Raw genomic sequence first — 18,275 nt, 5'->3', positions numbered from 1 at the left:
TTTCTTGCAATCCAATATGGTGATTGTATTTAGGTATTTTTTCAATTTTAAACCATATTTTAAAAAAAGATGGCAAAAAAGTCCATTAGAATACTTACTTGGAATGCACAACTAGGTATGGTGTTGACTTGACTCTTGGCATAAAATAAGAATTAATAGTTTTTCCCAGTAATACCTAAAAATGCATTGCACTATAAATGTGTGCATTCTTATAAACACGTGTTGCCCATATAATTTTTAACATATTCTATACCTATATAATTTTTAACCTATTCTATTTATATTTTGTATTTAATTTTTTATATTTTTACTAATTTTTTAAATTCTACTATTTTTTTAATCCAAATTATATAATAAATAAATAAATAAAAATAAAAATTATATAAATATAAAAAATAAAAAGTTTATTCTTTAAAATTTTATACAATTAGTAGTTAAACTTGGATACAAGCTTCGTGAACAAATAATGCATACCAAAACTTTAAGCAAGATTTTGAAAACGCCCAATTTATCTAAATATCCAACTTACGTTTTTAAATTTATGTAATCATTTAAAACTTTTATACTTCACTATTAGAAATATATTTTTTCATATAAAATCAAATAATAAAATTTCTATACATTAATATATTGGCAATATATATTAATATATTAACAATAAAATTATACGAATAAACAACTTTACCACCTAATTTTATTTTTTATTTATAATTAACCAACGTATTATGCCTACTCATGAATATAGACTTATTTATAAATTACGAATAAATGTATTCGACCTACTTATGAATATAGACATCTATTTATTAAAGTTTATTTATCGATGACATTTAAATAATTTAAACACTAATTTTAAATTAATATTAAATTGAAATGTTAACATAATACAACTGATATTTTCATTTTCCACTTTCCTATAAATATTTATTTATAAAATTCCTCGTAATCATGTGCCGTATAGTTTGGTCCTTTTAATTAACAATTTAAGAATTGATCAGCCACACACGTAAATAGCTTTTTCCAATTTATATATATGAGTGTGGCGATAATTCGTCAACTTCTTACCTAAATTTGTTGTTAAGTGCTTCAATTCCTACGTTGACATGATTAAGAATTGGATTCACACATATAAAACAAATATCTATCCGACGAGGAAACGTTTTTAACGTTTAAAACATGATTTTAATTACATAAATAGAGCCGTCACCCTCACTAATCAAATTGACTATTTAGTCGTCACATGACACATAATGCCATGTGTGTCCTTTCATAGGAATACGATATTCAAGTCAAGAGAAATTACTTTGGGTTGGTGTAAAGCCTTGGGGGCACAATCTTCCTAGGTTCTAGAAAAAAGGATTTGATAAATGAGGCACGTCGTCCGGTTGAGAAATTGGCATGGTTATGGTTTTAGACACCCTTAACCCTACCTACCATGTGTTTGGCTTGCCCCCAATTCCAGAACTAATTTATTTATTGCCCATTCCAATTCGACTTGGTCACGGGTTCGAATCCTTGCATCTGCATTATTCTTTTCGCCGTGAAGATGGGAAGAACGCCCTGCTGTGAGAAGGCTCATACTAACAAAGGGGCCTGGACTCAAGAAGAAGATGCTCGCCTTGTCGCACACATTCAAGCACACGGCGAAGGCGGCTGGCGCTCCCTTCCCAAGGCCGCAGGTTTCTTGCCTCGTCTCTGTTTTTTCAGTGCAATTAATAGCTGCTTGTGGATCGATTTAAGATGCTGTATATAACGTTTTCTTGATTTTCCCAGGGTTGCTGCGATGCGGGAAAAGTTGCAGGCTCCGATGGATAAACTACCTGCGTCCCGATTTGAAGCGTGGAAACTTCTCTGAAGAAGAAGACGAGCTCATCATCAAATTCCACTCCCGCCTCGGCAACAAGTACGTAATTTCATCGCCTTTGTTGCTTTAATCCGTTATCTTATCAGCACTGTTATTTAAAATAAATCCCGATCTGTAACAGGCCCAGGAGGTTTCAGATTTCTTTCAAAATGCAAAGATTAATATTGAACAAGACTTTAAATTGTTAAAATAAGCCCCGATCTGTAATAGTCCAAGAAGTTTCGAATTTCTTGAAATGCAAAGCTTAATCATGAACTAGACTTTAAATTATGCAGCGAATTGATATTCATTGGTCTGTGAAACTGTGCAGGTGGTCTCTTATTGCACGGATTTTGCCCGGGCGGACGGACAACGAGATAAAGAACCACTGGAACACGCACATAAAGAAAAAATTGGTGAGCATAGGACTCGATCCCAAGTCTCATCTCCCACTTGGCGAACCCCGTAACAGCAACACCACCTGCACTGCTCTGCCCTCTCCCATGCACAAAATTCTGCCGTTCCAAAGCCCGAGAACACCGGACATAGCAGACTTCTTTCAATACGACCGCTCTGGAAGCTCGGCAATGGAGCTGGTCGCTTCTAAAGCCGAAGAGCATCCGGAACTGAATCTTGATTTGTCTATAAGCTTGCCGTCTCATTCGACCCCCGCCACAACTAGAGCTTCGACAGTTCATAGAACCGTAGACTCAAACTTTAATTCTGGAAGTGGACTTTGGTGCCTCACAGGGATGGAAGCGGTATTGTGAACAAAATGCAGTTGTTTCTCTCATTACAGGCTCATCTCATAGAACAGGGACGATCGATGAATGACTTATTTAATTGATTTGGAGTCCACCGCTAGAGTTCATAGGATCGATGGCTGCAACAGAGTCAAATTACATGTGTAATATCGTTGGCAGTCCATAGTTTGTACTCGACATGTATATATATAAAACGATGTTTTACAGTGGTTGAGAGTTTACATTACCGTTATTAATAAAAATTACATTATTAATGTATATAGGTCGTTGCAAAATTAAATCACACCAATGTTTCTAGTGAAATAAAACACGTTAAACATTTTGCATTTGAACTTGGAAGATGCCATGATGTGCCTTTATACCCCTAAAATTTTATATCTCATTGATTGAATTTCACACTTTACAAAATAGACTAACTAACTCTTATGGAGTCGTTTAATAGCTAGATGTAAGAACCAATAAGGAAATGTTAAGACTGATGAGGATTTTCTACTTCAATGTAACTTGGAAATATCTCCTTGAGTTATTTTGTTTTAATTTGGGTACTTGTAAATATTTTTTTTTCCATGTGAGATCTGAATTATTTATTGGGTTATAACTGAATATTTATTTGTTTATTTAATATTATAAGGGAAAATTGACAATTTTCATATCTTTTTAATTTTAATTGTTTTTTAAAATTTAGTTATATATATAATTTAGTTAAATTTATTAATAATATAATTTTTTATTTATTTTTATGTAAATAGTTTTTATAAAAATAAAATTACATAATTTCTAAAATAAAAATTTCAAGTTGATTGTGATGATGTTTTGTATTTTATAATAGAGATTTTTTTGCCAAAAATAAATAATTTTGATTTATGTTTTTAATGTGTTTTTGAGTTTAATTTTTTTAACGGCTAAATAGAAAATATTATATTTCTAATTAATCTAATCCAATACTATATTCACATTATTTAGAATACCTTAACCAAACCTTGTCTAAAAATTCAATGCACAATGTCAATTTTTGAAAAATCTTATCTAAAAATTCAATGTATAATGTCAATTTTTGAAAATCTAATTAAATAGTCAATTCTAAGAGTACATCAACTACACATTCCATTTGAAATCTAATATCTAATACTCTAAATTATGTTCTTATAAAGTTAATTAATATATATCTGGTTGTAGCATTTTTTTTCCACCAACTAAATGTACTAAGGTACATAAGATGCATTGTGGACATACTCTATTTATAATAAAATGTAAAGGTCATGTCTAGTTCTTAATTGTGAACCTTTCCATTCACATACATATTCCAATATTTATAGATTGTATGAAATATTTAATAATAGAATGAATATATAAGTATGATATAAAACTAGAAAAAAGGAAACATGGTGCTATGAAAAATCTTACTTAGAAAAGAGTTAACATTTGAATTTAAGTCAATATGGATAAAGACAGGAGATGTCTCCTATTTATGGTTGGCCTTAACAACTTCTTCAAACTGGACTACTTTGAAGTTTCTTTTTAGCTATTATTTCATGCTTCCACCATCATGGTCATGAAATTCTTCATGTGCTAGTAAATGTCACCAACTTTAGTAATTTTGTATCCTTTGTGTGTGGAAAGTTAAAGTTTGAAATCTAATAAAATATCTCCTCACCTACCTATGCACTAGATGCCATCCTTTATAATTTTCCTACTCTATTTTCAACTTTTCAATTCTCATCTTTACCTCATTAGAAGGTCTACCTACCCAAGGACTATGTTATGATTTTTATGGTCTCTCTTTGCAAATAAGATGGTTGTTTTTCTTGTTATCATTTCTTTATCCAAAAAAACATTTTGAGAACCTTTTGAACAAAGTGACTCCTATTAATGTTCATGAAGGACACCCTACTACTAGCCCAAATTTCATTCTACATAACCTATTCCAACTTTTGAAAATAAAAGCATTATCTATCATCATTAGCATATAACCCTATAACCCATCTTCTAGACACACGTCTCTCCATTTTTCTCCCCTCTTTTTTGGTTGACTTGGTTATACTCTCATCATAAATGACAAGCATAGTACTATGGGCAATGATAAACACCTTTGTATCCATGCCCTCTTCTTTTACGGTTCTATAGATTTGCATTTATAAGGTGGAAGATGATTAGCTTAATCTTGACACCTATTGGATGAGCCAATCTCTATTTTCACAATTTTTTCTTTTATATCTAAATTTATTTTTCACCATGATTACACCTTTTTACCATTTCATTTTAAGGCGTTTTATTTTAATTATTATTATATATTTTGATATTGGCTGGTGATATTGTAATAAAGTTTATTTACAAATTAAGAATATTAATGGGGTAAATCTTAATTGTTAAGAATCATTTTTTAATGTATATATGTTTAAATTATATATTAATTCTTTCTATAATTAACCATAATGATAATTATTTAAAATAAATTTAGAAAGCTAGCATTTCGATATTTATTATGGACTGATGCCTATAACAATTTACGAACTATTTAATTTATATACCTAATCTAATACATACTTTAAAAAATATATAATTTCTTTGCTTACTTTATATATATATATATATATATATTTCATTGTATACAGGGTTGTTTTCATGTATTTTAAACTAGTACTTATATGGAATTCTTAAGGAAATAATTTAAAAATAAAAACATGGAAAAGCAAAATTCTATCTTTGTCTAAAGAGATGCAGATTGTGCAGATCTGTGAGCTATTTTTTTTAATTTATTCCTTATGCACACATAAACAAGTATTGACTTAACATTTCTCATTTTCATTAACAAGTATTGACTTAACATTTCTCATTTCTCATTTTCATTAATAAGTGTTGACTTAACATTTCTCATCTCATTTTCATTAACAAGTATTGACTTAACATTTCTCATTTTCATACTTTTTTAATTTATTCCTTATGCACATAGAAAGAAGTATTGACTTAACATTTCTCATTTCTCATTTTCATTAATAAGTGTTGACTTAACATTTCTCATTTTCATTAGTATGAAGGGAATAAACCAATATTGACTTAACATTCTCATTTTCATTAATATGAAGGGAATAAATATAATCATTATCATTTTAAAAGAACACAAATATTTATCAATTGATTGTAAAACTCTTAATTGGATTAAAAAAAAATTATACTGAATAAATTGATTAATAAATAATTTAAATATTAACATTACCTATGTCATAGACCATCCAAAATTGGTATCCGAAATCAGTACTCAACAGTAATCTTTCAAAGCAGAAAGTCGCCGAGGCAAATCTCTCCAAAACCAAAATGAAATCCCATTCTTACATTTTAGGGAGACATGAGTTCACGATAATACATCGCTGCCATGTGCATCTGAAAGTGATTTCCTTAAAAAAATTTCAGAAACCGAAGTATACATGCAACCGCACGATGTATTTTTCTCTTATACACACCATACCATTGAACAAACTAAAACGTAAAATGAAACCATAGCGTCGAATACCTCTTAAATTCCACATTAGTTTAACGGTTTTGTGCTCCTACTTGAGTATATTTAGGACAAAACCTAACAAAGAATTTTCACCAGCATTCAAAAAATAATCATAGTGATGAATACAAAATTCCCTTAATTGCATAATTGTGAAGCTTTGTTTAATAAAGAATAATCATAGTGATGCATACAGAATTTCCTTAATTGCATAATTGTGAAGGTTTGTGTCGGATTATCTTTTGGGATGATGTAAAATTGTAAATTTGAAAAGATTCTAAAAATATAATAAATATGATTAATTTTGAATTTGCTTATATATATTAAATGTTCACCGGTGAGCTTAAGTCGATTGCAGATTTTCAGAATATTCTGGGATCTGACAAACATTGTCCATTGGATCCTAGAATATTCCGAGAATCTGCAATCAACTTAAGGATGGCTTATAATGATGCACCAACCAAAATAAATAACATATAAACGCTCATATATATAAATAAGAGTATGTTTTCTCAGTGATGACCAGAACAACATGGAGCAACTTGGAGATCCTTTCATTGGTACAGTGCATATTCTTCATCCTTGTTGCAGTCAAATTTAGAATGTTGGAGTCAAATTTAGAAGGTTGGAAAAAAAAAAAAATGGCAATTCAACATGATTATCCAAACAATTTCGCTTTGTACTATCCAGCCCTCAACATTCTTAGCTTCTTATGCTGCACAAAGTCATTAGTGTGCCCCAGTTGAAGGCTGTATGTTCAAAATTTATCAAGGGAAGAATTTCGAACGCTACAGATATAAAAGAAATAGCTCCTATATATTTCTAAATTTGAATCTCTTAAATCACTGAGTGACCAGATGTTGTCTGCTTAGGCTTTCCAACAAAACGTAATACATCTTTGGTAGATAAATTAATTGAAAAAGATGGTGACAATATTTCCTGATTGAACTCATTAGAGCATCCCACAGGAAATATTTCTAGGTTGAATCCTAGACACAGCGATATTTTCGTGGGGTTCAAGCTGAGAGAGTTGTATAAAATATATTGTAGCACCAGCTGCAATGCTGGTGCCAAGAAGGAACAACAATCAGTCCCAATATGGTCATTAATGCATAAAATACATACTGTTTAATCAAATAGCAGTCCCTTCGAAAATATGTTTTATTATATGTATGTTTTGTTTTCGTGACATCTAATGAAATTAAATAATTATATAAATATTTTTGGAAGTGAATAAACTAGATTTTTTTGGGTTTATGTTAGATCCATATTTAAGATGGATTTATGCTGATTTAATTACAAAGATGTTAAGTATGAAAATAAATTTGGGCATGGAGTATGTCTTAAATTGCTTTTTCTTGGCTAAGAGCTCATCTAGGCCCAAATAATCAATAATCAATATATGAATATATGAATAAAAAGATATATATATATATATATTTTAAAAAACATTTAACAATATTTTTAATCATGAAAATGCATTTTCAATTTACCATGCTTTGTTATAATATCATGGGTCAATACTGTAGTTTATCAATACCATGTGTTCTAATACTATATGTTTAGAAATGACATTTTCTTTAATTAATATATTTAAGAGAAATTAATTTAAAAAACATAACTGATTTAAAAATAAATCTTAACCTTAGGTTATAAATATTGCTATAAATATTCTAATATATTTTATAGAAATGAAATATCTACCATCCACTTAATAAATGTTAAAAATTAAATTAAAATTATGAAAAAATTATTTTAAAATAAATATAAAATAAAATAAAACAACTAAAATTATTATTTTTTAATAAAAAATAAATCATCCCTAAGGAAAAATGTTTCATTAAATATTCAGCTTTTAATATTATGGATAAAACGGTACATTATACATTATTATGAAATATACACAAAGCTTCTCCGCTTACATCCTTGGAAAATCAACTTATATACGCCCACATGGGTGAAAAGCTTCGCTGAAACCGGGAGTAAGTGAGGCCGTCAAGTTGCATTTGATCACATGCAAAGTATTACCTTTCCAACCCTCATGTCAATGAATGATATGAGTACTCAAAATATTTATTAATTCAAAATTTCAATCAATTTTTAAAAATTCAAGACAGATTCTTAAAATATGGTTCACCCAACCGGAAGCAATCCAATTGATATAAAGGTGAATTTGGTTAATAATAATTTTTTACCTGAGTAAAAAATTATTATTAAAATATTTATGATATACATTATAATTATTATAATGGTTTTTATTTTTATTTAAATTATTATTTTTTCTTTAAAATTATAATAAATTATTTTAATAATGGTAAAAATTATTATTATTGTTATATAATAATTAAAATAATATTTTTATAAATATTATAATATTATATTTTAGAATATGAATTTTTAGATTAATAAATTTGAGGATTGATATTATAAACCCAAGTTATATAAATCTTAAGATAAATATTATAACCTTAAAATAAATATGGTTGATCATGGTCGATTTTCACATTAAGACAATCCTTGTCACAATGTAATGTTGGACCATGGTTCACCATGGTTGACCATGATTAATTTCCATATCGAAACAATCATTGTCACAATGTGACGTTGACCATGGTTGACCATGATTATAAACCCAAGGGATTTATAATAAACCATAGAATTAATATTATAAACCCTATGAATAATATTATACCCTAGAAATATGAACTCTTGGATTAATAAACCCAATGGATTGATATTATAAACCCAATAGAAAAGTAAATCCAAGGGATTAATACTAAAACTCCAAGGGATTATAAACCCAAACGAATAATATTAAACTGAAGGGATTAATATTATAAATCAAAGGTATATAAACCTTAAGATAAATATTATAAACACAAAAATAAACATACTTGAACATGGTTGATGAACCCCATTAATATGAACCTTACATTAATAAACCCCAAGGGATTATAAACCGAAGGGAATAATATTAAACCAAGGGATTATTATTATAAAGTCACAGTATGTAAACCCTAAGATAAATATTATAAGCCCTCATGGTTGACCATGGTTGATTTTCATATTAAGACAATCCTTATGACAATGCGAGATTGGATGATGGTTGGCCATGGTTGATTTTCATATCGAGAGAATCTTTGTCACTATGCGTAGTTGGACCACGGTTTACCATGGTTGATTTTCATATTGAGACAATCTTTGTCATAATGCCACTTTGGACAATGGTTGACCATAATGGACCATGAGAATAATAAACCCAAGGGATCATAAACCCAAGGGAATAATATTAAAAGCAACAGAATAATATAAAACCCAAGGTATATAAACCCTGAGATAAATATTATAAATGCTAAAATAAATGACGTTGGACCATGGTTGACCATAATTGGCCAAGGTTAACCATGTTTCACCAATGTTTACCATGGTTGATGATGGTTGAGAATGGTTGAGCATGGTTGATTTTCATTTTGAGGCAATCTTTGTGACAATGTGATGTTGGACCATGGTTGAACATGATTATAAACCCAAGGGATTTATATTAATCCCTAGGATTAATATTATAAAACCTATGAACAATATTATATACCTTAGGAATATGAACCCTTACATTAATAAGCCCAAGGGATTGATATTATAATCCCAAGAGAATAATAAACCCATGGGATTAATACTAAAACTCTAAGGGTTTATAGACTGAAGGGAATGAATATTAAACCCAAGAGATTAATATGTTAAACCCAAGAGATTAATATTATAAACCCTAAAATAAACATGGTTAACTATGGTTGATTTTCATATTGAGATAATCTTTGTCACATTACGATATTAGACCATGGTTCACCATGATTGAGTTTCATATCGAGAGAATCTTTGTTATAATGTGTAGTTGGACTATGGTTTACCATGGTTGATTTTCATATTGAGACAATCTTTGTCACAGTGTGACGTTGGACAATGGTTGACCATAATTTCCCATGAGAGTAATAAACCCTAAGGGATTATAAACCCAAGAGAATAATATAACCCCAAGGTATATAAACCCTAAGATAAATATTATAAAACCTAGAATACATGACGTTGGACCATGTTTGACTAATTTTGACCATGATTGACCATGGTTGACGATGATTTTCAATGGTCTATTGTTTCCTTATGCAATGCAATGGAATAGATATTGTATACGGGAGAGATATTAATTCTATATGGGATTTATATCTATTTATATTTATTTGATCCAGGAATTTGGATTAAGGTACGCCTTGATGATACCCCCCCAAAGGCACTTATCGTGCCTTTTTCTTAGATATAAATAATAGGCTCTTTCTGATGCTTTTGACGAAACAGTCTTTGTCTCACCTCTTGCAAGTAGTGGTGCCCGCTCATAACAGATACCTGTACATTTGGGGACAGCTCCTTTATAACCCGTACCAGTCTTTGTAATACTAAGGCCAGTATATACATCTATATTTAGTCTTTTTTACGAACCTCGTCAAGCAGCTCCTGTGACGTCGGTGCTTCCACTAGCCGGGAGTTTAGACTTTGACGCGCAGTGACCCAACAGCCGACCGAGGATGCCCCTTTATTAAGCTTTTTTACACCCTGAGAAAGCTACGCTATCTCCATAGCTCACGGGACCTCACTGTGCCATTCTATTATATAAGAGTATAGCCTTTTTAAGCCTTTTCACAAACGAGCGTCCCACCTCTCCCAAGTGGTGGGGTCGGCTGTGTCCAAGGCATGTATAGTTGATTTTCATATTGAGAAAATCCTTGTCATAATGTGACATTGGACCATGGTTGACCATGACTATCAACCCAAGGGATTTATATTAAATCGTAGGATTAATATTATAAACCCCGTGAATATTATTATACCCTAGGAATATGAACCCTTAGATTAATAAAGTGAAGGGATTGATATTATAAACCTAATGGATTAACACTAAAACTCCAAGGGATTATAAACACAATGGAATAATATTAAACCCAAGGGATTAATATTATAAACCCAAGCTCCCGGATGCAGGTGCCTGCGATGAGAATTAAAATGACGGGACAGGGGCTGGGCAAGGCAGAACGCCACTTGCCTGACCAGTACAAGGAATGTAAAGAGGATACGACATCTGGCACACGGCATAAGCGTATGGATGGGTATTTGGGATTGCAAGGCAATCAGTTCAGCTCGCACACCAGGTTCACAGTACTAGAAATCCCCTTCGCACGCACCAGCATGCAGCAGAAAGCACGAACCATCAATGTAGCAGTTATGGGAGGAGCCTCTCGAGGCATGACAAAGAATGATAAGGCCAGGGGAGGGCCTGGGGAGACGGAAACTTCATTGGCTCTTCTGCTCTTCCCACTTGCCTCCAGTCTCGCAATGAATTCCAGGGCGCATGAGGGGAAACGGGTTCTTGTGTCGATGGGCTTGGCCATCCCAGTGAAGCTAGATCTTCTCCTACCAGCATTTCTTTTCGGTGTTTCATACTGTTGTTTTCACTTACATATCTCAGTAACTCATCTCTTTGTCTGGTCATTGGTTTCGTATACAAGCAGGGATTTCTCTGATCCAGGTTTGGCACACTAGGAGGACGGGTTCAAGCTCAGCAAAGGAGGCTCGACTAGAAGGCAAAGCTACTGCCAACAATTGGTTAGTGCTCTGGTGCTGCAGTCCTGGACCTTGGTTGTCGTCACTATCAAGATGCCTCGTCTGAGACCAAGGATGGGCAGCCGTAGAGGGCAGCCGAGGAGGGCTCCAACTGAATCGTCTTCCAGTGAATTGTCAGGGAGGCGATAGCCTTTAACACGCAGCAGAAGAGGAAGATCTTGCACCACCAGCTCTCGCCCCGGACCTATCCCTACCTCTGGTTCCGCCATCTTTACCTTTGATAGCGCATTGAACAGACCCAGGATCACTGCCTATTTCACAGTGGTTTTTCAGGAAGAAAGCCAAGCAGAAGATATAAGGATACAGTCAAGGAATTCAAGGGCAATCCCGGCTCCCTCTTCTTCATTACAGTTGGATGTGGAAAATGCTCCTCATCAGGAGGCAAATGAACAGGCGGGCAGAGCTCAGGAAGCGATGATGGTTGACCCAGATCTTGCTTCTCAGAACGCGACTCAGACAGAGGATTTGCTAGACATGGGTTGGTGTCGCATCATAGAAGAGCCCCTTGATGATTAGCACGTCCGCCCATGCTTCTTTTTTTGGCAGAATGCCCCTCACCACTGGGCACGACTGTAAGGCGAATAGGTTCTGGGATCTTTGGTGTTTCTTAGTTTTTTGGAGTTTTTGCACTGTCATATGTATCACAGATCGATCCCCTGCGAGGGACGTAAAATTAGACAGTTTTCATATATGTTTGTTTTGGACAGTTCTGCCTCCTACAGGAGCAGAGTTCTTGACTTCGGTCATGATGTAAATTTACCATTACCCTGTTAATATAATAGAAATAGTCTTATGTAGAAAAAAAAAATATTATAAACCCAAGGTATATATACCCTAAGATAAATAGTATAAACCCTAAAATAAACATGGTTGACCATGATTGGTTTTTATATTGAGAGAACCTTTGTCACAATGCAACCTTGGACCATGGTTGATAATGGTTTTATTTTCATATTTAGACAATCTTTGTCACATTGTGATATGGGACCATAGTTTACCATAGGTGATATTATAAACCAAAGGGATCATTACTAAAAACCCAAGGGATTATAAACTCAAATGAGTAATACTAAACCAAAGGGAAGCATATAAATCTAAAGTATATAAATTCTAAGATAAACATGGTTAAATATGTTTACCATGGTTCATTTTCGTATTGAGACAATCTTTGTCACAATGGGACATTGGACCATGGTTGACCATGGTTGATTGTGATTGATTTTCATATCAAGACAATCTCTATCATAATGAAACATTGGACCATGGTTGATTTTCATATAGAGACAATCTTTGTCACAATGTGATGTTGGACCATGGTTGTCACAATCTGACATTGGACCATGAGACAATATTTGTCACAATGTGACTATGGTCAACCATGTTTATTTTAGGGGTTATAATATTTATCTTAGAGTTTATATACCTTAGGTTTATAATATTAGTCCCTTGGGTTTATAATATCAATCCCTTGAGTTTATTAATTTAAGAGTTCATATTCCATGGTTACATTGTGATAAATATTATCTCAATATGAAAATGGATCATGGTCAACCATGGTCAACCATAGTCAATAACCATGGTCATGTTGTGTCAAAGATTGTCTCATAGTCCATCATCACAATGTGACAACCATATTCAACCATTGTCCAACATCACATTGTGACAAAGATTATCTCTATATGAAAATCAACCATGTTCAAGTATATTAAATTGTATTATATTCTTTCTAAGACACCCTTATATATCAATCATGTTCAAGTATATTAGGTTATGTTATATTCTTTCGAGGACACCCTTAACTCTACCTAACATGTGTTTGGCTTGCCTCCGATTCCAGTACTAATTTATTTATTGTCCATTCCAATTCGATTTGGTCACGGGTTCGATTCCTTGCATCTACATTATTCTTCTCGCCGGTAGGATGGGGAGAACGCCCTGCTGTGATAAGGCTCATACTAACAAAGGGGCCTGGACTCAAGAAGAAGATGCCCGCCTTGTCGCACACATTCAAGCACATGGCGAAGGCGGCTGGCGCTCCCTTCCCAAGGCCGCAGGTTTCTTGCCTCGTCTCTGTTTTTTCAGTGCAATTAATAGCTGTTTGTGGATCGATTTAAGATGCTGTATATAACGTTTTCTTGATTTTCCCAGGGTTGCTGCGGTGCGGGAAAAGTTGCAGGCTCCGATGGATAAACTACCTGCGTCCTGATTTGAAGCGTGGAAACTTCTCTGAAGAAGAAGACGAGCTCATCATCAAATTCCACTCCCGCCTCGGCAACAAGTACATTTTCATTGCCTTTGTTGCTTTAATCCATTATCTTATCAGCACTGATATTTAAAATAAATACCGATCTGTAATACGCCCAGGAGGTTTCAGATTTCTTTCAAATGCAAAGATTAATCTTGAACAAGACCTTAAATTATTAAAATAATCCCCGATCTGTAATAGTCCAACAAGTTTCAGAATTCTTGAAATGCAAAGCTTAAATTTCTTGAAATGCAAAGATTAATCATGAACTGGACTTTAAATTATGCAGCGAGTTGTTATTGATAGGGCTATGAAACTGTGCAGATGGTCTCTTATTGCACGGATTCTGCCCGGGCGGACGGACAACGAGATAAAGAACCACTGGAACACGCACATCAAGAAAAAATTGGTGAGCATGGGACTCGATCCCAAGTCTCATCTCCCACTTGGCGAACCCCGTAACAGCAACACTACCTACACCGCTCTGCCCTCTCCCAGGCACAAAATTCCGCCGTTCCAGAGCCCGAGAACCCCGGACATAGCAGACTTCTTTCAATACGACCGCTCTGGAAGCTCGACAATGGAGCTGGTCGCTTCTAAAGCCGAACAGCATCCGGAACTGAATCTTGATTTGTCTATAAGCTTGCCGTCTCATTTGACCCCCGCCACAACCAGAGCTTCGACAGTCCATAGAACCGTAGACTCAAACTCTAATTCTGGAAGTGGACTTTGGTGTCTCACAGGGATGGAAGCGATATCGTGAACAAAATGCGGGTGTTTCTCTCATTACGGGCTCATCTCACAGAACAGGGAAGATCGATAAATGGTCTATTTAATTGATCTCAGAGTCCACCACTAGAGTTCATATGATCAATGGGTGCAACAGAGTCAAATTACGTGCGTAATATCGTTGGCAGTCCATAGTTTGTACTCGACATGTATATATATAAAACAATGCTTTACAGTGGTTCAAAGTTCACATTACCGTTAATAATTAAGAATACAAACGATGTTTTACAGTGGTTCAAAGTTCACATTACCGTTAATAATAAAGAATACAATATTAATATATATATAGGTCGTTGCAAAATTAAATCACAACAATGTTTTTAAGGAAATAAAACACGTTAACATTTTGCATTTGAACTTGGAAGATGCCATGATGTACCTTCATACCCCTAAAATTTTATATCTCATTGATTGAATTTCATATTTTACAAAATAAACCAACTACTATGGAGTCGTTTAATAGCTACATTTAAGGACCAATAAGGAAATGTTGAGACTGACGACGAAATATCTCTGAGTTATTTTGTTATAATTTGGCTAGTTGTAAATAAATTTTTCCATTTGAGATCTGAATTATTTATTTGTTGACTTAAAATTATAAGGGAAAAATAACAATTTTCATATCATTTTAATTTTAATTGTTTTTTAAAATTTAGTTAAATTTATTAATAATATAAATTTTTATTTATTTTTATATAAATAGTTTTTATAAAAATAAAATTACATAATTTCTAAAATAAAAAATTCAAGTTAATTGTATTGTTGTTTTATTTTATACCTAGATTTTTTAACATTGTATATTTCATAATAGAGATTTTTTTTCTCAAAAATAAGTAATTTTGATTTATGCTTTTAAATGTGTTTTTGAGTTTAGTTTTTTTGGCTAAATAAAAAAATATTATATTTATAATTAATTAATCCAATACTATATTCATATTATTTAGCATATGTCAACAAAATCTTATGTAAGAATTCAATGCATAATGTCAATTTTTAAAAATCTAAATAGTCATTTTCAAGAGTACATCAAGTACACATTTCATTTGAAATCTAATATCTAAGATTCTAAATTATGTTCTTATAAAGTTAATTAATACTCTAAATTATGTTTTTATAAAGTTAATTAATATATATCATTTTCTAGCATTTCTTCCCACCAACTAAATGTACTAAGGTACGTAAGATGCATGGTCATGTCTAGTTCTTAATTGTGAATCCTTCCATTCACATACATATTCCAATATTTATATATTGCAACAAATATTTAATAATAGAATGAATATATAAGTATTATATAAGATTAGAAAAAAAAGAAACATGGTGCTATGAAAAATTTACTTAGAAAAGAGTTACTCATTTGAATTTAAGTCAATATGCCTAAATATAGGAGATGTCACCTATTTATGGTTGGTCTTAACAACTTCTTCAAACTAGACTACTTTTAAGTTTCTTTTTAGTTCTTCTTTCATGCTTTAGCTATCATGGTCATGAAAGTCTTCATGTGCTAGTAAATGTCACCAACTTTAGTAATTTTGTATCCTTGGTGTATGGAAAGCTAACTTTTGAAATCTAATAAAATATCTCCTCACCTACCTATGCACTAGATGTCATCCTCCTACAATTCTCCCACTCTATTTTCAACTTTTCAACTCTCATCTTTACCTCATTAAAAAATCTACCTACCCATGGACTATTTTATGATTTTTATGGTAAGATGATTGTTTTTCTTGTTATCATTTCTTTATAAAAAAATATATTTTGAGAACCTTTTGAACAAAGTGACTCCTATTAATGTTCATGAAGGACACCCTACTAATAATAAGTTGCTAGCCCAAATTTCATTCTACATAACCTATTCCAACTTCTGAAAATAAAACCATTATCTATCACCATTAGCATATAATCCTATAACCCACCTTCTAGACACATGTCTTTCCCTTTTTCTCCCCTCTTTTTTTGTTGACTTGGTTATACTCTCATCATAAATGAAAAGCATAGTACTATGGGTAATGATAACCCCCCTTGTATCCATGCCCTCTTGTTTTATGGTTCTATAGGCATTTATAGGATGGAAGATGATTATCTTAATCTTGGCACCTATTGGATGAGCCATAAGATCTATACTCTCACCATCTTATTTTTGATATCTAAATTTATTTTTCACCATGATTACATCCTTTTACCATTTCATTTAAGGCCTTTTATTTTAATTATTATTACATATTTTGATATTGACTCATGATATTGTAATAAAGTTAATTTACAAATTAAGAATTTTAATGGGGTAAATATCAATGGTTAAGAATTCTTTTTTAATTTATATATGCTTAAATTATATATTAATTCTTTCTATAATTAACAATAATAATAATTGTTTAAAATAAAGTTATAATTTAGTTATGTTTTATGTTTTTTTTAAATTTAATAAGCTAAAGTGTATTATGAAATAAGCATTTTGATATTTATTATGGATTGATGCCTATAATAATTTGTGAATTATTTGATTTATATAGCTAATCTAATACATATTTTAAAAAATATACAATTTATATGCTTACTTATATGTATGATTGCTTTCATGTATTCTAAACTGTACTCATATAGAACTCAATAGGAAATAATTTCAAAATAAAAATATGGAAAGTCAAAATTCTAACTTTATTTTAAAAAGATGCAGATTGTGTAAAGTTGTGAGCTAATTCATTTTAATTTCTTTCTCATACACATAGAAATAAGCATTCACTTAAAATTTCTCATTTTCATGAGCATGAAAGGCATAGAAATGAGCATTAACTTAAAATTTCTCATTTTCATCAGCATGAAGGGCATAAATATAGTCATTGTCATTTTAAAAGAGGACAAATATTTATTAATTGATTGTAAAACCATTGATTGGATTAAAATTTTATTCTATACCGAATAAATATTCATTAATAAATAATTTAAATATTAGCATTACCTATATCATACACCATCCAAAAATGGTATCCGAAATCAGTACTCAACAGTAAGCTTTCAAAACAGAGAGTCACCGAGGCAAATCTCTCCAAAACAAAAATCAGAATCCCATTCTTACATTTTAGGGACACATGAGTTAACGATAATACATCGCTGCCATGTGCATCTGAAAGTGATTTTCTCAAAAAATTGTCAATAACCCAAGTATACATGCAACTGCACAATGTATTTTTCTCTTATACACACCCTACCATTGAACAAACTAAAACGTAAAATGCTACCTCTAAAATTGCATATTCGTTTAAGGTTTTGTGCCACACTTCTTGCGTAGATTTAAGACAAAACCTAACAAAGAATTTTCACCAGCATTCTAAAAATAATCATAGTGATGCATACAAAATTCCCTTAATTGCATAATTGTGAAGGTTTGTGTGATAAAGAATAATTATAGTGATGCATAGAGAATTGCAAAATTGGGAAGTTTTGTGTAAGATTATCTTTATTGGGATGATGTAA

At 32.0% G+C, this 18,275-nt stretch overlaps 1 protein-coding gene and 1 pseudogene across 2 annotated transcripts; both read left to right on the top strand.

The window, feature by feature from the left end:
• The first annotated feature begins 1,406 nt into the window (after positions 1 to 1,406).
• On the top strand, positions 1,407 to 2,828 carry LOC149217421 (transcription repressor MYB4-like). Its single transcript, XM_089391365.1, has 3 exons — positions 1,407 to 1,679; positions 1,774 to 1,903; positions 2,175 to 2,828. The coding sequence occupies exons 1-3, from the start codon at positions 1,547 to 1,549 to the stop codon at positions 2,611 to 2,613; spliced, it is 702 nt and encodes a 233-aa protein (XP_089247491.1). The 5' UTR covers positions 1,407 to 1,546; the 3' UTR covers positions 2,614 to 2,828.
• Positions 2,829 to 13,593: 10,765 nt separating this feature from the next.
• LOC149217420 (transcription factor MYB8-like) lies at positions 13,594 to 14,989 on the top strand (annotated as a pseudogene). The gene is made up of 3 exons (XR_016250672.1): positions 13,594 to 13,821; positions 13,916 to 14,045; positions 14,337 to 14,989. The product of XR_016250672.1 is annotated as a transcription factor MYB8-like (transcript).
• The last annotated feature ends 3,286 nt before the right edge of the window (positions 14,990 to 18,275 follow it).

This window comes from Pinus tabuliformis, chromosome 1_1, assembly GCF_031772625.1.
Source record: "Pinus tabuliformis cultivar Carrire ecotype Pingquan chromosome 1_1, CPIR1, whole genome shotgun sequence".
NCBI lineage: Eukaryota > Viridiplantae > Streptophyta > Pinopsida > Pinales > Pinaceae > Pinus > Pinus tabuliformis.
The sequence above is the reverse complement of the archived record's forward strand: the minus strand, read 5'-3'. Positions and strand labels throughout refer to the sequence as shown.

Bases quoted from the DNA above. Each gene is read 5' to 3' on its own strand.
- LOC149217421 (XM_089391365.1), top strand. From the start codon at position 1,547: ATGGGAAGAACGCCCTGCTGTGAGAAGGCTCATACTAACAAAGGGGCC. The intron at 1,680-1,773 runs GTTTCTTGCCTC...TGATTTTCCCAG, and splicing joins CTCCCTTCCCAAGGCCGCAG to GGTTGCTGCGATGCGGGAAA. The intron at 1,904-2,174 runs GTACGTAATTTC...GAAACTGTGCAG, and splicing joins CACTCCCGCCTCGGCAACAA to GTGGTCTCTTATTGCACGGA.